At 37.5% G+C, this 21,187-nt stretch overlaps 2 protein-coding genes and 1 long non-coding RNA gene across 5 annotated transcripts; all 3 read left to right on the plus strand.

The window, feature by feature from the left end:
* The first annotated feature begins 1,683 nt into the window (after positions 1 to 1,683).
* On the plus strand, positions 1,684 to 3,263 carry LOC106305540. The gene is made up of 3 exons (XR_001263002.1): positions 1,684 to 2,045; positions 2,430 to 2,504; positions 2,813 to 3,263. It is a non-coding gene; the product is annotated as an uncharacterized LOC106305540 (long non-coding RNA).
* Positions 3,264 to 3,401: 138 nt separating this feature from the next.
* LOC106305559 lies at positions 3,402 to 5,759 on the plus strand. 2 transcript variants are annotated; one of them, XM_013741925.1, is made up of 4 exons: positions 3,402 to 3,757; positions 3,858 to 3,950; positions 5,455 to 5,581; positions 5,651 to 5,759. In XM_013741925.1, the coding sequence occupies exons 1-4, from the start codon at positions 3,464 to 3,466 to the stop codon at positions 5,725 to 5,727; spliced, it is 591 nt and encodes a 196-aa protein (XP_013597379.1). In that variant the 5' UTR covers positions 3,402 to 3,463; the 3' UTR covers positions 5,728 to 5,759. The 2 variants fall into 2 exon arrangements, with proteins under 2 accessions (XP_013597379.1, XP_013597380.1); XM_013741926.1 differs by lacking the exons at positions 5,455 to 5,581; positions 5,651 to 5,759 and adding an exon at positions 4,487 to 4,790.
* Positions 5,760 to 12,498: 6,739 nt separating this feature from the next.
* LOC106302008 lies at positions 12,499 to 15,047 on the plus strand. Of its 2 annotated transcripts, none has more exons than XM_013738510.1 (6): positions 12,499 to 12,582; positions 12,670 to 13,129; positions 13,206 to 13,477; positions 14,159 to 14,270; positions 14,359 to 14,649; positions 14,724 to 15,047. In XM_013738510.1, exons 2-6 carry the CDS (start codon positions 12,689 to 12,691, stop codon positions 15,030 to 15,032), a joined length of 1,425 nt encoding a protein of 474 aa, XP_013593964.1. In that variant the 5' UTR covers positions 12,499 to 12,582; positions 12,670 to 12,688; the 3' UTR covers positions 15,033 to 15,047. The 2 variants fall into 2 exon arrangements, with proteins under 2 accessions (XP_013593964.1, XP_013593965.1); XM_013738511.1 differs by having other exon boundaries at positions 14,742 to 15,047.
* The last annotated feature ends 6,140 nt before the right edge of the window (positions 15,048 to 21,187 follow it).

The raw sequence follows: 21,187 nt of genomic DNA on the forward strand, positions 1-21,187 counted from the left end.
GTGTATCCGAACGCCCACCCTTACGATATATGATCATTTGTATCTTGTTTGAACAAAAAAAAGTTAAACAATTGATCGCAAATTTTTTAATGTAGGACTTTTACCATTTTTAGTAATTTATAGTCGTTTTTAAAAATTCAAAATATAACATATAAAAAAATTTAAATTTTTTATTATATGCTTAATGTGATTGTTTAATTTTTTTAATAGTATAAAATTAAACAAAGAGGAGAAAATGTTAGAAATATTGTTATCAAATATGTATTATTCGTAATCATTAATTGTCATATACTCCCTCTGTTCCTAAAAGATGTATGTTCTGAAAAAAAAATTGTTTCAAAAAGATACATTTTTTACTTTTTCAATGTATGATTTTATGAAATATTGTAAGTTTCAAAAAAATTAATGGTGTTTATTGAATTTCTATTGGCTAAAAATTATGAAAAATTGTTATTCACAAAAAACAATGCATATTTAATGAGTTTTCTTAATATATATGAAAAGTCTAGAATATGCATCTTTTAAAAACAGAGGGAGTATATGTTAATCATATTAGGTAATTCCGTAGCTTTTATTTAAGGAAAGAAAAAATATTATTTTGTACACTACTAATTAATTTGATAGTTAGTTTAATAAAAATTATATTATATGTTTATATGGATCAACTTATTATTTTAACAATTCCAAGAATCATTCTCGTGATAACACGTGGCTACGAAAATATGTTAATGTTCCAAGATTAATATAGAGGGGATGTACATCTTGCGATCGATTATCTTTTCTAAAAACGAAACTTTGGTTGGTAGCCTTAAGAACCTAGTTTATAGAATAAGTTTTTTTTGGTATTATTTTATATTATAACATGAAAACGTAAACTTGAAATCTAAAATATCAATCGGAAGCCGTTTTGATAATCAATAGAAATTGTTGTGAATTTGGAAATGTCTTTTCTAGATAACCATATTTTCATTCTTATTGGACTTTTCATGACATTAGTATCAGGATGGGTATCATTAAAAAATTGTTTGTTTATTAGAGTTTTAGAAGCAGAATGTAAACATGAAAAATTCTTTAGATTTTTTTTAGAATATGCATCAATTTATAACTATTTTTTTAATCAATCAACAAAAATTTGGAAGAAAACTTAAGACAGAATTTCAACTTCCAAAACAAACTTCGTTTGTTAACGGAATGCATAAGTTTCATTTTAACTTTGTATTGAAGACCTAAACATTATAGTAGTACTATTTTTAATTCGATATAACTACGAATTATCTATTTATCTACAATAATAAATGAGATTTCTCTCTCTTCATGTTGAATGGGCAATTTGTGACACCTGATAACTTCTGTTTTCAATTGAGTTTAGAAATATTTGCTTATGGATTTGGGCTGATATAGACTTTACAAAAGCCCAGATTGAAGATTACCATATTCTCACCGGCCACCGTCTTCTTGTCTTCCTTTCCTCTACACCAAGAAGCTTATACTAACGCATTTGTATGCATTGATGCTATCTAATTAAGTCCCAGAATTATGGTTTCATTGCCACTCCTCCCACTAAGTCTCATTAAATAACATGTATGTAACTAACCTTCTTCTTGTAGCTTGCCTGATATTAATCTCCTATAAATAGACATGAAAAACTCACTTATTTTCATCGCTTACACCTTCAAGCACCTCCGTAAGGAGAGATAATTGTACGAGTTAAGCGGGTTCAAACCACCACTTCAAGCTCCACCGTCGCCATCCTCTGCACCGAGTTTGTTGAAATGACCGCCAATGTTCATCCAATACCCACACATATGTTCAGGTTCTGCAGCCACGACCAACTCATGCTGTTGGAAAACACAAACATCGACTTTCCAGGTTATGCTTGGGCATATAAATAATAATTGATTTCATCGGTCTTCTAAATCCCTCATCGTCTCGAGGAGAGGATTTAGAAAAATCAATCCCAAGGAAAGGCTCTCAATTCTAAAGCCTTGAAGCTTTTTCTCCAACTCTCTTCACTCTGTCTCAGTTCTAAAGCCTTCACTTCAAGTGTAAGCAGTCCTATCTCACTGTTCTTTACACTTACTGGAAAGGTGAATTGCTTGCAGATCTTCGATTTCACTGTGATTTATCATATATTCTGTTTTTAGATGAACGTATTGCAACTTCGATATCAAAACCGCTGACTCTTCTTTTTTCTATGCATGTGGTGTGTTGAAGATGATAAGGCTATCCAAATAGCCAGGAAAATCTCTAATATTAAGATTATTCATGTCTTTCTTGATTTTAATTTCAAGAAAGATAGTGAATTTACAGAATCTTCACTGGTTGTGGTTGTTAATGATTACTGAGACATCACCTCTCTGATTTTATCTCCTATATATGCCATATTCTTCTGGCCGAAATTTCCTTACGTATTGTCTTTTGTTTTGCAGGTGAATGTTTACTTGGAAGCTGGCTTATTCTGAGGAGCTTGACATCCGCAAAACGTTCCCAGCCTTGGACGCTAGGTATATGTTTGTAAGCTTATTATTGTGTAAGCATAGCGAGAAGAAACAAGGAATATTTTTTAGTCTCTTAGAAAAGAAATTGCAGAAATTGGTTTGGTATATATAAGGTTCATAGTGTTTTTTTTTATTTAAGAAACTGACCTATCAGACCTTCCTTGCAAGCGTTAGTCAAATAAAGCCTAAGATTATATCCACTGCACCTCTCTTTGAAAAGAGGTTCAAAGGATGTAAGCCGGGAGTTTTTATGAGAAGACAATCCTTGCAGATATTGGTACACAGCAAATCTAAACACTTTTTTTTTGTCACAGAAATACTTAATTAAAAGAGCCAAAAAGACAGCACAAGCCCAAGAGGGGTCCAATTACATATGAGAGTTTCTGAGTACGACATTTGCTAATGCATCTGCCTCCTCATTGTTCTCTCTCGAGACATGAAAAAAATCTAAAGAAACAAAAGCAGAGGAAAGATTGTGAATGTCTTTGATGATTCCTTGTAGCTCCTTCCTCTGTATTTTGTGAGTAATTGCTCTAATGAGCGTTAAGTTGTCTGAGCAGCACCAGAGATTCGAGATCCCTTGATTCGCCGCCATGAATAGACCTTCTCTGATCGCCAGCGCCTCCCCGACTAGAGGTGAATTGACAAAGTCATGTACCGATGATCCTCTCCTAACCTCCGATGTCAACTCTCCCTTGATTACCCATGCAAGTCCGGCTCTGAATCGGGTAGCTTCCCACGCTGCGTCCGACATACAAACCGCGATATTGGGATGTGGTAATTCGTTGAGTATATCGTTCAGTGGTGGAGAGTAAGTCTTTTGACTTTTAGCTGTCGATACTTGTGCTTCGCTCCACTCTCGTGCTAAAGCTATACTCTTTGTTGCTAAATTTTCAGGGAGATCGCCCTTGCCTTCGAAGATGAGCGAATTGCGGTCCTTCCAGATAGTCTAACACACCCACGAGATGATATTGTCGGAGATTCCACTTGGCGGTAGGCATATGGCTGATCGGAACCGGACCACTGCAGTTTTGAAAGTGTATGTGACAGCTATGTGCACTGTTTCTTTTAGCGGGATTCTGCTCCAGATCTTTTGTGCAAACGGACACAGGAAAAAGATATGGATAGGAGATTCAATACTCTTGCACCGAGGGCATTTGACTTCTATGGTGACTCCTCTTCTTTGGAGATTTTCTCCCAGTGGCAGGGCATCTTGGAGAATCGACCAAAGGAAAGCTTTCATCTTGGGTGAACAGCAGGTAGACCAAACATCTTTTATCCAATCAAATTCATTCTCTAGTCTGTTGGTGTGACGGTTTTGTAGTGGAATAATCATAGCATTGTACCCTGATCGTGTAGAATATACTCCTGAAGGAAGCGGTTGCCAAACGTAGCTGTCCTCTACTCCTCTCTGGCTGGGTTTTAGGCATTGAATCTGATCAGCGAATCCAGGTAAGAATCTTTCAATTCTCTGCTTGTTCCACTTGAGATCATCAGTAAGTAAATCAGATACACGAAGATCTAGAGCTTCTTCCTGAATAGGTCCAAAAGATTTAATGTTTTCATCTAGTGAAATCCATGAGTCTTTCCAAACCTTTGTAGATAAGCCATTTCCTATAGCCCTGCCTAGATGTTCGCGTAGTAGGTTCCTGCCATGTAGGATTCCCCTCCAGCCATGAGAACTTACTGAGGGTAGCTCCACCTCTAGAAAGCTTTGTTTGTGACAATACTTCCCCTTGAGGACTCTTGCAAGTAGACAGTCTGGCACTGTGATGATTCTCCATGCAATCTTAGCTAGAAGGGCTTGATTAAATAGCTGAATATCTCTGAGACCTAGGCCTCCCTCCGCTTTTGATTTCGTTAATCTGCTCCATGCTACCCAACTCATTTTTCTCTTGTTGTCTGGTCCATCCCACCAGAAACGAGTTAATGCCGATTGAATTCTCTTACACAAGCTAACTGGCAGTTCAAAACATGACATTGTGTAGGTCGGGATTGCAGTGAGAACCGAATTCAGCATTGTCAGCTTTCCAGCTCTCGAGAGACAGCGGGAAGACCAGCTTACCGCTCTTTGACGGATCCTATCTACAATGGATGTAAACAGGTCTCGCTTCTTCCGTCCAAAGTGTTCTGGTACTCCAAGATACTTTCCTTCTCCTCCCTCTTTATGAATTCCAAGAATTGCTTTGGCTTCTTCCTTCATCTCCACAGGAGTTTTCTTTGAGAATGTAACCGCTGATTTACTCTTGTTTATTTGTTGGCCTGATGCTTCTTCATACAGTGTGAGAATTCTCTGAAGGGCCTTACAAGAGTTCGCTGAAGCAGAGCAGAAGAACATAGTGTCGTCTGCAAATAATAGGTGATTAATTCTTGGACATCCTCTTGCTACTCTAATCCCCTCTAGAGAGCCTTCTCTCGCTGCCTTCTTGCATAAACCGGATAGAACTTCCCCACATAGGATGAAAATATAAGGGGATAAAGGGTCTCCCTGTCTGATTCCTCTACTAGGTTTAACTAGACCATAGACATTATCATTGATGAGGTAGGAATAGGATACAGTCGAAATGCATTCCATTATCCACCCAACCCATTTGCTGTGAAAGCCTAGCCTTGTCAACAGTTGCTCAACAAAGTTCCATTCAATCTTATCATAGGCTTTAGACATATCAGTCTTGACTGCCATAGAACATTGTTGAGTTGCTGTGGAAGTTTTTAGATACTGCAGAACTTCATGAGTAATCAGAACATCATCTGTAATTGATCTTCCCGGAATGAATGCAGACTGGTTTTCGGAGATAATAGGACTTAGCACCTTTTTCAGCCGTAGAGAAAGAAGTTTGGAGATGATCTTATAATAGATGTTACATAAGGCAATAGGTCGAAAGTATTCTGCTCTTTTTGCATCCAAGTTCTTGGGGATTAGTCTGACGTAAGTGTGGTTTATTGACTTTGCCAGGATTCCCGTGGAGAAGAACTGCTGGATTTCTTGGGTTATGGCTGGTCCTGTTACCTCCCAGTTAGACTGGAAGAAAGCAGCAGAGAAACCATCCGGGCCAGGTGCTTTGTCCGGATGGATCGCAAAGGTCGCTACTTTAATCTCCTTACTAGATGGTAGTTGGATTAGAGTCTCATTCTGCTTATCAGTAATGCAGGGGGCGAGGGCTTCCTGGACTGTGTTATTTCCTTCTGCGGGTATCGAAGTGAAGAGCTGGGAGTAGTACTTGCATAATACCTCTGATATGTGTTCCTCTTCATAACAAGGTAGTCCATCCTCATCTTCCAGCACCGTCAGTCTATTCTTTGCTTTTCTTCCTTTGGTAGATGCATGAAAATAACCAGTATTTGCATCTCCTAGAGATAGCCATAATTGCCTACTTCTTTGTCTCCAGAAGTTCTCTTCATCCTTGTAAGTCTTTAGGAGTTTAGAGTTTATCTCTCTAATGAGGGAGTCATTAGGAATCGGATTGGACATCGCTGCGTCTAACTCTTCTTTTAACTGTTCCAAGGCAATTCTGCTGTTTTCTTGGAAGGCTTTACTCCACCTACAAATTGCTCTTCGGCACATAGACAGCTTTTCTTCAACCTGAAGGTGAGCGTTGCTTTCCCACAACTCCTTTATGATCTCCTTAATTTCTTGGTTATCTTTTAGCCGTCTATCAAACCTGAATATGCCATTTCCTTTCTTTTTTCGTGTGTCCAGGAACGATATCAGAGGGCGATGATCGGAGCCCTCATAGCGGAGGTACTGGCTACGACAGGAGGGAAACAGGTCTGACCATTCAGTGTTGCAAACAGCTCTGTCCAATCTACATTGTACCAGGTGCGTGTGTCTTGTTCCCCTCCACGAGAGGAAACTCCCACAGTGCTTTAGGTCAAATAGGTCATGCTTTGATAGGAACGTCCTGAATGCACAAAAAGAACCTTCTGCTCGCTCAGGTCCTCCACACTTCTCTGAATTATCAATGATCTCATTAAAATCGCCTGTAAGGAACCAGGGGGTATAGTTGTCGTAATGGAGCGTAGATAGGTTGTCCCACACCTCTTGTCTTCTAGTCTGGTCAGGTTCTCCATAAACAAAGGTGGTATGGAAATTAACCCCTTTGTTTGAAATGACTGTATCAATATATCTTTTTGTAGATGATAACACGTTGAGATTAATTTCCTTTTTCCAGAAAATGAATAGGCCACCTCTTCCTGGTGATTCCGGTGGTACCGTATGGTAGTTCTCTAGGTGCAGCCATTGTAGATCCTTTAGGGTTTTCTCATCAGGATTCTTAGTTTCCATTAGGAAGATAATGTCCGGTTTGTTCCTTCTATTTATCTCCTTTTACCGCTGGACTGTTGCAGGATTCCCTAACCCACAGCAGTTCCAGCTAGCTATGACTAAGGAGCCCGGTGTGGAGCATCCCGAAAATCCTTCTTATTGTTGGTAGAATCCGGAATCAGTTGGATCAGTGGGTTTTGTCTACTCTGGGAAGTTCCATCATTCACCCTTCGATTACTCCCATTTGACTGCTTATCCTTGTTTTTTCTTGCAGGTGATGGTCGCATTCCTGAAATGTTCCTTTTCCTGGAGCTTGCTCCCTGAAGGGGGTTGGGGCTAGCTGTTTTCCTATATCTTGCTGGTACTACCCTTCTCCTTCTTGGTGGGAGCTCCGCTTCAGACTCCTCTCCCTGATCTGATAGTTGATGAATCTGATCATTCTGGCTGGCCACCGGCAAGTTAGACTCAGAAGGAGGAGGAAGGGTCTGTTCCCTTTGAGTTTCTATTCCATGATGAGAAGTCGTATTCTGGTTCAGAGTAGAAGATACATTTGCTGCCAATATTCCTGTAGCTGTCTCCTCCAGATGCCCTTGATTCTCGCCCCCTATGACTGAGGCGTCTTGCTGCTGCTTCCGTAGGGTCGGCACAACTAAGGTATTGGAGGGTCACTTGCTGGAGTTCTTCCATAATATGAACTCGTGTCTTTTCTTGAGATCCGACCCTCATCTGTTGTGTTTGGTTCAAGCCAGGAGGGATGGAGTCGTTTGTTGTTAGCATTGTTGCTACGGTTTCTTCTACTTGTCCTCTTGCATCTCCTGCTAGTACTCTGAGACGTAGGGCGGCTGCCTCTGTTGGGTCGGGACAGCTGAGATATAGTTGTGTAGCCTTATTAATGTCCTCCAAGATTTGCTCTCTAGACTGTTGTTGTTTGCTCAGCGGCGTCTGATCATTATGTTCTTGATCCATGACAGTCCCTACAGCTAGTTGTTGTGGTGCAGGGTTTGGAGAATCAACCTCTTGATCTTCTAATGTGGGTTTCTTGGGTCTCCATTTATGCATCTCTTTCTGAGGGAAAAGAGGCCTCCTGTGGGATGATTCATACGGGTGGTAGCGTCTACTTTTAGTATACGGTGGAGAAGAGTAGCCTGTTTGTCTCTCGGAACTTTCTCTTCCTCTTCTCAGTGGGGGGAGTTGTTCTCCTGGAATTAACTTCACTGGTGGAGGGTTCCGTGTATGTCTGGTACTGATTCTCTCCCCAAAGCTTCTACCATGTCTATCGACCCATTGGTGGAAGTCGTTTTGACCTCTTCTTGTTTCCTTGCGTTCAGGTCCTCGTCGTGGGGAGTAATTTCGTGCTTGATAGTCGCTGTGGGCTTCTATTAATTGTTCACCCATCTTCAGGTCGTTCTCAGGAGGTGGACCCTCCTTCAGGCTCTCTACAGCTTCGACTGATGGGCAGTGTTCGCTCTTGTGGGAGAGTAATAAGCATTTGGAGCAGTGGTTTTCCAGCCGCTTGTACTCAAAGGTAATCTTGCTCTCTTCTCCAGACTCGTACTCTACGATACTCTCTTTAATGAGTGGTTTAAGGCCATTCACATAGACACGTACTCGCGCTGATGTTTTCGTCAGTTCATGTTTATCTAAGGTTCCCAGTTCCTTCCCTATGTTGCAGATCATTGCGTCTTGCCAGAAGTGGAGGGGCAAGCCCTTGATACGGATCCAGAAAGGTATGAGAGAGGGAAATGACTCTGAGATAACGGGTTTCCACCTCTGAAGGATGACCATCCAGTATCCAAAATGATAGGGTCGGTTATCTAGGACTCTCTGTAGATCCTCTTCTTTTTCAAATCTAAACTGGAAACAGTTGTTACCTAGATCTGATCCCACCACTCGTCCTTGTGTGTTCCATTTCCTAGGCAGAGATGGAATGAGAGCCCACATCCGCTGCTCTCTGGGGTTTGTTAGTCTACCAATCAGAGTTAGAGAGTTTTCTTCAACAAGTGCTGAGGTATCCATCGGTGGAGCTCTTATCCTCTTGATATGGGGTTCTTTGGCCTCAGACACCAAGCCTTTTCCTTTTTCTTCAGCTGTAAGACGCCTAGCCATGACAGTAGCGTGAAAATAATCCAAGAGACACAGCACCAGAGTGTTCGCAACTACCAGATTTCAACTGCAGGAGTTCCACGTTGCCTTCGAGTAAGAATTTGATCTCTAAAATCTTGGAATCGATGAAGTTGTTAGTTTGAGACTCCGATCTGAGATTTTGCAAGTTTGATGAAGTTGCTTGGAGGATGCTACTTAGAGTAAACAATTAGGGTTGGAGGGTATGCCGTGTTGCTGTAACTTTGAAAATCTTCCTAAAAGAGGGAAGCTAGACGTGTTGTCACTATCCTTGGAGCACGTGTTGAGAAGTCCATGTCAACGCCTTGAAACTAGTGCCTGGGAGAGAAATCTCGACCAGCTTTTTTTTTTTTTTGCCTTAATCTAAACACTTTAACATTCATTTTCCTGACTCGCACATTATAAAAATTCTTTCACTCTTTTCCACACAGACAATTGACTTCCTATGAACCAGTAAAGTTGAGGCCATCAAAACTATCGATGGTGGTGCTACATTTCATGTCCCAAATGTTCCAAAAAACTGCAGCCTCGAATATGATCCTTCAGTTGCACAACATGTTGTGACACCACCGCCGTTGGTGTCGTCAGGTAACACTTTACCATTATTGCATTCATGTTCCGTAAAGCTCCTATCAAGTGATGTCATCGGGCTAACCATATGTCCGCCACTCAAAATGTTTATGTCTTCTAGGTAACGGTCGAGATGGATGTCGATGATGGGACAAAGTCAGCCGTGTGACACCTTCGTGTGTTAACCAAACAAGAATTCCCACCTTCTCATTTACTCTTCTTAACCAATTTTAGCCATGATAAATTTGACATGTACGCCTATATTCAAGCTTCCGTGATATGGTGACAGCCAGACATGGTATACACTAGGAGCTAAGCCTCAAACAACTACCTAAAACATGAGATATGTGTAACTTCTAATCGAAACAATTACACATGTATGCCTATGAAATGTTGAAACACCACTGGACTTCTTGACCTGGCGTGCAAGACTGTGGCGGATATGATGATAGGAAAGACTCGAGAAGGGATGTGCACGCACTTCAACATCAAGAACGACTACACACCTGAGGAAGAATCTGAGGTTTGCAAGGAGAATGTGTGAGCCTTCGAGTGACTTTTGCTCCCTGGTGGTTTAGAATAGTCTTCTATTAGATGTATTCTTTCTTTTCCCCTTTGGTTTGAAGTTTGTCATATGTCTACGAACACCTAATGCTTTGTTCTATTAACAAGTTCTGTTAGTTTTTATCATAAAGTTTGGGTCTTTGTGCTATCTTTTGATCTATAGTTGGTCGCTATCATCATCGTTTGATCTAACTCTGTACATACCTTCACACCAAAAAAACTTTCTACTTACCAGTAGACCATGTTATTGATCCAAACGCACGTTCCTAAGCGTGGATGTTGATGATAAAAAGAGATTACTTATTATAATATACACATTTCAACGCATTCAGAACTAACATTAAAAGTCACTACAGTTATGTATCAACAAGTGTCACTTTAATCGAAAATATACAAAGTCACCGACCCCATCTTCTTTTATGTTAACTATATTTATATGTCTTGCTTTACAAGCTTTACCAAGAGATGTTTAAGAAAACATCAGCTGCGAGCAGTGATGCCCACGGCTGCCATGGCCAAAGAGTGAAGACCGGGCGTCAAAGCTTGATGGTCAACGACTCCCCTCAAGGCCTCAACAGTCACATAAATGCAAACAGATAGATGATAACATCAACAATAAATTCAACAAAGGTAAGAACTCTACATCGGAAATCATACTCAAAAAAAAAACTACCAACATTACACTACTAACAATATTGTAAAAACAATTATGACTTAATATTCAATAAATTTAACTAACATGAATAAATTAATATTTTTTTGGTTTCGAATCACATCAGTGTAAAATATGAATAAATTTGGTAAAATGAATATATTTTTTTCGAAAAACCTCTTATAAATATGTGTTCATAATATAAACATAATTTAATAATTAGTGTATACAAAATTTACATTAATATAAAGATAATATTTGATTGTTTGTTTTCACACAGTAGTCCATTTTTAGTTTTTTTTAAAAACCTCAACATATTTTGATGTTATTTTATTATTTTTCATGCAAAATTGCATCTGCATTTAAGGTACATAATTTCAATACATCAAATGGTCGAATAAAATAACACGAAATTTGCATTTGTAAAATTTAATTAATAAATATAATTTAAAAACTCTTTTTCTCTTTTGCATAAAAATATAATTCAAAATATATAAATCTATAAATTCTAAAAAACTGTTTTTGTAAACTAGTACAATATTCTAGTTTGTAGTTTTAATGTATTTAACACTCTCAGATATGGAAACAACCATTATCATATAGTTTACCACCTAACATATACCCCACGTTATTTATAAAATTTTAGCTATTATTTATTTAAGAGAAATAAATTTGACGATTAAATTTTATTAATCCAAAATATAGTAAAATAGTATTTTAACCCAACTATAAATAATACAATAAACATTCCGATGAGAGAGGTCTCAACCGGTAGAACCACACGGTCAGCGATCCAGAGCTCTACCTCTTGAAATGTAACTTCAAACTGATCGCAAGGGGTAGCTTGACAGTCAGGGTAAGCCTTACCGGCGGCTGCCTCTGAATAAGCTTTGGGAACGCCTTGATACGCGACGCCTGGGTTAGATCTGTGCATGGGAGCCGGGGAGAGATCACTAACACTAAGAGCAATGCTAGACCATGATTAAGAATTCACTTACTGGATTCAATATCATTTTGAAGACAAAGTATTTAACTTATACGTCCATAATGAAGCTCCTACCATATTGTCACATCCATGAGATGGATAAAGCACACGAAGATTGTTACTACTTTAAGAGGATGAACGAATTTGTTATTATCATTCAAACAAGACAATCACAAAAAAAACACATGCATTTATGTGTTTCTTTTTGGAACATCGACTTTACTTTATGTTTTGAGTTCAATTATATTTATTTTGGTGCAACTATCAGCTATTTATTTGCTTTTTATTGCATTAATCTATGAAAATCACTTATGATATTTTTCTTTGGCCTAACAACTTCAAAATAAAGTAATATACTACTTTCGCTATCAAATGAATAAAACAATTTTGAACTCATTAGAAGGTAAACATATGAACCCGGCGCGCCGGAATACCACTAGTTTCTATATAAAAAGTCATTACTCATATATAAAATAATGAGCAATTTTCTCAAATAACCATTTTTAAGTTTTTGTCACAAAAATAGTCCTAAAAAAAAGGAGCAAAATAGCCTTTTTTATTTTGAAAATTTTAATATTTATTTTTTATTTTTTAATATTTGAAACATTATCCCCAAAACTCCACCCCTCAACTCTAAATTTTAAGTCTAGATTAGTTAATCATAGGGTAAAAATGCATTTTATCTTTTAATAAAATTTATTTTTGTTATTTTATTCATTGAGATATATTTTTGTGACGAAAACTTAAAAAAAAAATAATTTTTCTAAAACAAATGCATAAATTCTTTTTTTTTTCTTCTTATTTACAACCCATATAATTTTTAATTACTTTATTTGGGTATAGGCTCTGGTCAAGGCATTCGTGAACCTAAATAAATTAGTCTTTGACTCTCTCTCTCTGAACTCAAATTTGGAAGAGAAAAACCCAGGTTTGTTTCGTTCTTCTGTTCTCTCTCTGTATCTCTATTTTGTTTTCTTCGGAAGATGTACTGATGAATTTTGATTTCCTGGTTCAGGGCTTCTCTGATTGCGACCATGGTGAATCTTGATTTGCCCGACCGTACCTCACCGCCTTCACATATTCTCCGCAGTAGAAAATCCAAATCCCCAGGGAAACATGCTTCAAAGCCTTCTCCTCCAGAACCAGAACACGTGACAAAGAAGAACAGCAGCAGCAGAATCTGGAACGAGGAAGATGAGCTGACGGTGTTAAAAGGGTTAGTGGATTATCAAGCTCAGAAAGGAATCGAACCCAGGAGTAACTGGGCTGACTTTTATCGTTTTCTCGGAGGAGGCTCCATCACGGGGAAATTCTCAAAGGAACAGGTTTTGAGTAAGATCCGCAAGCTGAAAGCTAAGCTCATTGCTAGCATGCAGAAAGGAAACACTAGCCAATCTGAAGCCTTTCTACTTTCCAAAAGGATATGGGGCCTCCAAAATGAATCTGATCAGTCTGCTAATCACACCAAGAGTGCTGTAAGTTATATTTATCTTATAATTAATTAATTAATGTCTAAATTTGTCTAATCTCTGTTTCGCCAACATGCAATAGGAGGAAATGGCTAATCATGAACCTTCGAATAATGAGGTAACAAAAGCTGACAACGACGAGTCATCATCGGCTGTTCGTGATGCGTTCGAGACCATGGTGTCCAAAGGCTTAAGTGATTATCAAAAGAAGTTGCAGCTTGAGAAGCTGATGAACCTTGGATCTGGTAAAAGAAAAGAGCTGAGCGATGAGTGGAACGAGTTATGTGCTGAGGAAGTTAAACTCAATATCAAGAGGCTTAAGTTTTCTGCTATGCTTGCAGAGGCTGCTAAATGGTAAACTTGTCTTCTACGACTAGTTTGCTTCTCTAATAGAAGCAGTATGTGTTTTCTGTGGTGTCTTAAAGTATCAAGTCTCTCGGGTTTAATGTAATAAAATATCGGTTTCTACAAACTTATACTCTTCCTAGAAAAAGAAACAGCATTCTTGATCACAAGAAAATATAATCACAAGTCCAGGCAGAACTAAACTGTAAAACAGTCATGTCCTACAACACACATTTGATAACATTAACTAATACAGAGGTTGCCTCTTCGTTGAGGATGTTGTTCCATTGGCAGTTTTGAGACATGGAGCTTATCTTAGGAAGATTCTAACAGTCATTGTTGAAGAGAGTAGAGAGTCACTACTACTTCTTTTGAGAGACCTCAATCAGATTTATACAAGGAGTCTTTTTTTCTCAAGCCGTAGCTTCTCGTGACTTGTGTGTTTCTACGACCCTTTGAGTTCCACTCCTCCTTTGTTCAAACCAAAATAATTACTAATATTTTACTTTACCAACAACAGTCCAACGTTTCCACTTCCCCTTTCTGGTTAATTTTTAAATAGTAGAGAGACACATCACAGTTTCGTTAGGATCAACGATCAATGGTTAATTCCAGCGATTCAGTCTCTTATTGCTTGGAAAGCCAACAAAAGAACAAATCTCAGCCTCCTTCTTCTTCTTCTCCCAAAAGGAAGCATGAGGACGATGAAAACGTCTCCTATACGGAAGCTATTGTCAGGAGGAGAAAGCAACAGAAGAAATATCTGATTTGGAATATGAACGACGTGCTTCTCATTCTCAAGGTTTGTACATTCTCTCTCTCTCTCTCTGCCTACTGTCTATTTTGTTTTGGTTCTCTTAACATTTTTTTTTTCTTTTAATGTGGAAAAGGGAATTGTGGAATATGAAAATGAGAGGGGATTCAGATACAATTCTGATTGGGATATCTTTTATGGCTATACCAAGGACTTGATAAACATACCCTTCTCCAAAAAGCAACTCATGGAAGAGGTCAAGAAGTTGAAGATGAGATTTAATTTCTATTCGCAGAGATCGAAGGATGGGAAACAATTTTCTTTTACTAATTCTTATGAGAAAGAACTCTTCAGATTGTCAACAATCATTTGGGCTAAAAATGAAACAGAAGATACTTTTAGTGAGAATAGGCAGGACCAAGCTAAGGTAAATAGTGATGTGTTGTTCCTAGTCTGTTTTTAATTAGAGAATGCTAGCTGCTTTACTGATTTTGATCTTAGGTTCTTGTTTTGAACAAGGATGTCCCTTTGGTGAAGCAAAAGCGGGTGAATGACACAAGAATGGATAAAGATAAAAGCGAGGAGTTAGGTGTTATGGATGAGTTTGATGCTCTTCAGGACGCACTTGAGGCATCGACATCTTTTCAGATTCTAGGGAAAACTCAACAGAAGATGTTGTTTCAGAATTTGAAAACTCTTGGAGCTCAGCGAAGGAAGGAGCTAGCTGGTGAATGGAAGTCATTGCTTAATGAGGAGATGGAATTGCATATGAAGAAACTGACTTTCTTCGCACAGCTTTCTTGTGCATGAGTTTCTGCTTGGTTCAAGAATTTTTTTTAAAAAATATCCTTTGATTCCTATTGATGTTTTCTTTTGGTTTGTGGGTTTTCAGACCATCTTTTGAACTGTTATAATTAGGTTATCTATCTATCTATAACAATAAAATAAAGTATTCTCCCTTCTTCTTACACCACGTCACCATGGAGGAAGGAACAAATAGCTACACGTGTCATCGCACCAAAATATGAGGAATCTTCTAAGGAGCCCTTAAGCCTGCTCCTTTTTAGGCTTACAAGACGATGAACGTGGCCATGACACTGTTGTGTGTTAACTCCATGCTTGAGGTTCTTAGTAAGACTAAACTGTGTCAGGGTGCTAGAAGAGTGCTCCGTCTGATGAAACGTAGAGTAGGGCAGGTCCAGGTTAGAGACGCGTTGAAGGTGTTGACTCTTCTTATGCATAGAGAGCTGGATTTGAACCTGACTTGTTGATTTGGCAATACAGCTATTGATGTTTTCGTGAGAGAGCCAATAGGTCCGACAAAGCTTTGCGGTTTCTTGAATGTATGCAGGTTATTGTCATAATGGGGCTCTCTCTCTTTGTAAAGAAAATCAGATTGTGGAAGTGAGAAAATGGGGGAGGGCCTGATCAAGTCACTTACAATACTCACAAAACATGGTCATATGCGGATGAGGCTCTTTGGGTTTTAAAGGATGCTGAAGAAAAAGGGTTTTCAGATTGATAAATTGGGTTATAGTGATATAGTAACTTATACTGCAGTTGTCAATGGCTTGTGCGAGGTGGACAAAGCTAAAAAAGCTGCTTCAGGTTATGCATACACAAGGATACAAAACCAAATACTGTGTCGTACACAACAGCTCTGTTAAATGGGATGTACTGAACGGGGAAATCCTTAGAGGCAGGAGAGATGATGAACATGAGTGAAAAGCAATGGTAGAGTCCAAATACCTGTTACTTATGCATGGGTTTTGGCATTTCGCAGAAAAGGAAAACTGTCTGAGGCCTGTGATGTGGTAATAGAGATGGTACTAAAAGGTTTTTATTCCTAGACCCAGTTGAAATTAACTTCTTCTCTCAGTGCTTGATGACATGTACCTGATCAACAAACACGCAGATGTCTTCACATATACACTAATGCATTGGCAGAAAGAGGAGAATAGAAGAAGCAACGGATCTCACAAAGAAATGCAGGACAGTTTATAATCAAGTAATTGAGAAGCTTTGTGGTTTGGAAAGCTCGAGGAGGCTTTGGGTAAAGTTCTGAGGGCAGCTTTGAGATCTGGGGCTATGACGTGTTTTATGAAGGCTAAACTCTGAAGTGGCTTGTGGGATGTTTAACCGCAATTTGATACCTGATATTAAGATGTTGAGAAGCTAAGCAAGAGACTGGTTCTAGAAGGAAATGTTGAGGAGGCAGATCAGCTAATGTTACTTTTGGTTGACAAAACAGTCGATGGCCTCTCATAAACACCTTTCTAAATTTACCTTACAATCAAGTAGTGAGAAGACTCTTTCCCTTAAGTTTTACTTTGATTTAAGACCAGGATTAATGTCTCTCTGCGTTTGCCTTTTTTTCTCCATGTTATATCATAAATCACGTTGATCTCTGATTTGTATTTTACTAAATCACATTGTATGAGTTGACACTTCACAGCTCATACAATGCATCTTTTACCAGTAGTGATTTCATTATAGACTATGAGGTTCTTCTGGTTGTTGCTTCATAATTAGATTACGGTTAAAAGGTACAGTTAGGTAAGGATTATTGAAGCAACCAAGAGTGTCTCTGACGGTATATGAGAGTTATTATATCAATTATGAAAAAAGGTAAATCTGCTGGGACAGACATTATTTTGAGTAGATGAAATGTAAGGCTTGTCCTTCTTACACATCACTCCTTATTTTGAATATTTTTCGTATTTGGGTATTGAAGTTGATAGCTTGCTTGTTTGAATGGTCTGAAGCTGGTGATGTTCAAAGTACTTATCAGACAAGGTTTTTGTGATAATGCATGCATATTGGCTGATTCTGATAGTAAGCCAAGGATAGAAATAAAACTGTTGTTGGGAAAGTGAAATAAAAGATGGCATTCTTCTTGTATTACTACTGCTTTTGTTGTATGTATTGTTATAATCTGCAAACAAAAGATCATGTCTACTCTGTTTGTCCAATAGCCCCTTATGCAAAACTCGTTTTCTCATTCTGCATTCTCTGTTACCACAGCATTCTATACAGAACCATGCTAAAAAAGAAAAGTGTTACTTTCAAGAATCGCTTTTGAATGATGTTTATAGAAGAAAAAAAAAGAGATGAATTTTGGTGATGTGATTTGCTGTTTTGTTGGTAATGCTTAAATGGTATGTCCCAGTTTATGACAGCGATTATAACTGTTGTTGTCTTTATGTGGAAGACTTTCCTACTGGCTTCTACCTTGGGATTTATGATACTGGACTCAGGAGTAAACAATACTGGAGCTTCTGGTGCTAAGAGGCTACTTGTCGATGCCAACAAAGTGCGAACTGTTCAGTCTCTTTAGTTTCTGTACAATTTGGCGTGTAGAGACCGGTTTGACCAAGATCATGTCTGCATCTTGGCATAGTAAGCCAAAGCTGGAAACTGTTGTTGAGAAATACTAAAAGTAAAGAGGTTATCCGGTACCTTCCTCAGCTACTGCTTTTAGTTTGCCCTAGGATTCTTTTATTCTGCAAACAAAAGACCATGTCTGCTCTGCTTTTCCAAATTTGCCGTGTTGCTGTTTGTTTTCCATGTGAAGCAAGGCTGATAGAACTCTTATGAAGCTCGCTTCTTACGCTGCATTATCTGTTACCATATAATCCCATACACAATCATGCTAAAAAGAAAATCTTGTGGGAAAAGGCTTTTTGGAAGATATTTTGGGGATGTGATATGTTGTTTTGTTTGTAGTTCTTCAAATGGCATCTCCCCATGTATGAAAGTGATGATATTTGTTCTTGTCTTTTAGTGGAGGACTTGTCTACATAATTCTACCTTGGATCTAAGAACCAAAAATATTATTAATAAAATGAAATATCAATCCTATTAAGTAGTTTTTTTTTTTTAATTCAGTCATATTAGATAGTATTTTATCAACCCATAATGTGATTTCTCTTAGCAGTCAACGATACTTTATATGCCAACATAGCGAGAACTCTTCAATATCTTTACATTACTGTACAATGTACTGTGTTTTACGTGGTCAGTTGGCTTACAGTTACAACTTTACATCAAAAAATAGTTTGTAGAAGGGCTATGACTAAACCATCATCTAGTAAGTTCTTGGTATCTTATGTATTGAGAAAATACCCTCAAAAGAGTTAGCTTTGGCACTTTTCTGTTAATTGAAAACATAAACATTAATGTATACAAAGATTTTTTTTTAATTTTAAAACTAAACATTGTATATAAAGTTTGGTTTCTAATCCACTCTTTTCAAATGATGTGTGTTTGCATGATTCAGGTTACGGTGGTTCCATTGGCATCACTGCAATTACTCTGAAACAAAACACCAATTGAATACTCCATTTTGCTCTATTTTCCCGACTCATGGACATGGCTGATCTTTGGTAAATCCGAATGAAACATTCGCTTATGGCCTTTAAAGTTTTGAAGAAAATTATATAGATATAGGTTTCCAAATTTCTAAAAAACAAAATTTGTTAAAATATTTACTAAATCGCCTAAAGTCTCTAATCTCGGGGTCGGCCGTGCTCATGAGTAAGTAGCTCCTTTAGCCACCTAAATATTTTCATTTTTTTATTTTTGTTTCACCCACTCTACAAATGCATGCATCATCCGGTGTTTTTGTGTGATCTTAACTATACACTATTTGTGTCTGCTTATGATTACAATCGCTTACCTCGTTGGCTTATTATTTGGCTTTCACCCATTCTTTGTGCTTGACCTAGACTGTCTTTGAGGATTTTGTGTTTGGCACTTAATGCTAGTCACCTCCCATGTTCTGTTACTTGTGTTTGTCTTCCAATTTGCGCTAAGATCATTGCCTCTATAGATTGACATTCCTGTGTAAAATTTATCAAGTATAATTAATGCATGCATGGCTCTACTAGTAAAATGTGTATTGCAGACTTCTAGGTTAAACTCTAGAGTTCTTTATATAAAAAACGACTACACACACCTCTTATTTTTATTTATATATTGGTTTCTCAGTATTATGTTTTTTTTTCCTCAACAGTGGGCATTCCCCCCCTTTGGAGTTTGGTTTGGTTTCGATTAATAGTAAATAAAATGAACATATTGTGTTCTTGATCTTACCCTATCAAAATAAATATTTGATCTTTGATAACTTAGATGCAACTTCTTTCCAACATAGCATTACAGCTCACATACACGCTTGGAAGAGGAAGAGGTAGAGATTAATGGTTTTTTTTTTTCTTTTTGAGCGAAGGCATTCTAAGGATTAATGGGTTTCTTTATTCTTTTTAAGATCACTCACCATTCTTTAGTTTATCTCTTTTAGTTTGTTTTATTATTTAAAAAGATGATCTAAGCTCGAATCTTAAGGGAGCAAATCTCATAACAATGATTGTTTTGTATCTGACTTTATTACATTTGTATTCAAATATTGTTAAAATAAGATACAGTTGTCCCCTCTCAAGACCACCAGATCTGCAATTTTTACGTGTAATGTTTCTATACCATGGTCTGAATCTGCTACATGTTCTAACTAAATCAAGGCTTGTTCTAACTTTCTTTCTTTTTTGTTCTTTACCTATTTATCTCTAGAAACAAATAAAACTCACCAAATAAGAGCACTCTCAACGCAAATACCCAACTTGGGTTTCCTATTTTTTTTTCTTTTTTTTTGTCTGATTTAGAAAAAAAAAATTAAAAATAAACCACTCGCGGGCTGCCACGTGTCAGTGAGACCCACGAAACAGTGCAAACTACGTCGCTTATTTCGTGGCAGGAGACAACCGTCTCTCCCTTTTTGGTGGGCCCCACACCACCTTTTCCCCTAAAAACCCTCCTTGCATCCCGCGTTGAGGGTGCTCTATGTCTATCTACTGAAGTCGGTAGACTGATCAGCTTAACCTAACAATTAGTGTATCTATCGAAACCCGTAGACTGAGACCATCTCCAATGTATTTTGCTATTTTCACCTCTAAAACAGAGGAATTCTATAATAGAAGTGAAATATGCTCTAATGTATTCTTCTAAAATAGCAATCTCTAAATGTAAAGTAAAAATAGAGGAATGTTATTTCTTTCTCTATAAATAGAGAAAAAAATAGAGATTTCTATTATAGAGGAAAAAATAGAAGTGAGTTAGAGCAATTTTACCTCTAAATGCTATTATAGAGATGAAAATAGCATTGGGTTGGAGATGCTCTGAGCTCGACCTACCAATTAGTGTATCTACTGAAGTCGGTAGACTTCATACGCTTAGTAAGTTTGTAATCATTCATGGAATAGCCTAGTCATACGCCCCATATGCGAAAACAGTTGTTCACCAGTAAAATAAAAGGCACAACTAAACTGATAATTTAATGATCTGTCCATTCGGGGACATCAGATAAATGAAAAGATATTAACAATGGTTTCTTTATAATTAATTGGTAATAATGATAAGCATGTGTTGTAAAGAAAAGAAGGGTATGGCTTTTTGGTAGGGAAGAAAGTTAATTGACATCGAATTATAGCATGCATTGTCCCCTCCATAGAGTATATGTCATTCCTACACCCACTTTTCTTCGACATCATGATAAATGTATTTTATTAATAATCATTTTCTGGATAAAATATTAATAATCATTTCCTTAACATATATATGTATATACATAAGAAGTGGTATCAATTAGAAGGATTACATTTTGAAAAATGTTCGGTTTCATTACTATCTTCGCATGTCAAAAAAAAAAGTGATTACAGTCATCAAACTTGATGTTTAACAATATTTTCAATAAACTTTGTATAGGCAACCATATTGGTTACTAGACATGTCAAACTGTCCAAAATATTGTATAAGAATTGGATTGTGACTTTTTATCGAACTTGGAATCATTTAATAAACAAAATTCTTGTGTTTGCATGTTGACAGATATATAATGATTATCTAAATAGAAAGTTAGAAACATGATATTTCTAGGTTTTAATAGAAACCTGTATCGTATAACATATATAAAT

This window comes from Brassica oleracea, chromosome C7 (genome assembly GCF_000695525.1).
Source record: "Brassica oleracea var. oleracea cultivar TO1000 chromosome C7, BOL, whole genome shotgun sequence".
Lineage (NCBI taxonomy): Eukaryota > Viridiplantae > Streptophyta > Magnoliopsida > Brassicales > Brassicaceae > Brassica > Brassica oleracea.

Excerpts from the sequence above, each read along its gene's own strand:
- LOC106305559 (XM_013741925.1), top strand. The coding sequence starts at position 3,464 with ATGATATTGTCGGAGATTCCACTTGGCGGTAGGCATATGGCTGATCGG. Across the intron at positions 3,758-3,857 it reads TCATCTTGGGTGAACAGCAG|AATATACTCCTGAAGGAAGC; the intron begins GTAGACCAAACA and ends CTGATCGTGTAG. Across the intron at positions 3,951-5,454 it reads AATCTGATCAGCGAATCCAG|GATTCCCGTGGAGAAGAACT; the intron begins GTAAGAATCTTT and ends TGACTTTGCCAG.
- LOC106302008 (XM_013738510.1), top strand. The coding sequence starts at position 12,689 with ATGGTGAATCTTGATTTGCCCGACCGTACCTCACCGCCTTCACATATT. Across the intron at positions 13,130-13,205 it reads CTAATCACACCAAGAGTGCT|GAGGAAATGGCTAATCATGA; the intron begins GTAAGTTATATT and ends AACATGCAATAG. Across the intron at positions 14,271-14,358 it reads ACGTGCTTCTCATTCTCAAG|GGAATTGTGGAATATGAAAA; the intron begins GTTTGTACATTC and ends AATGTGGAAAAG.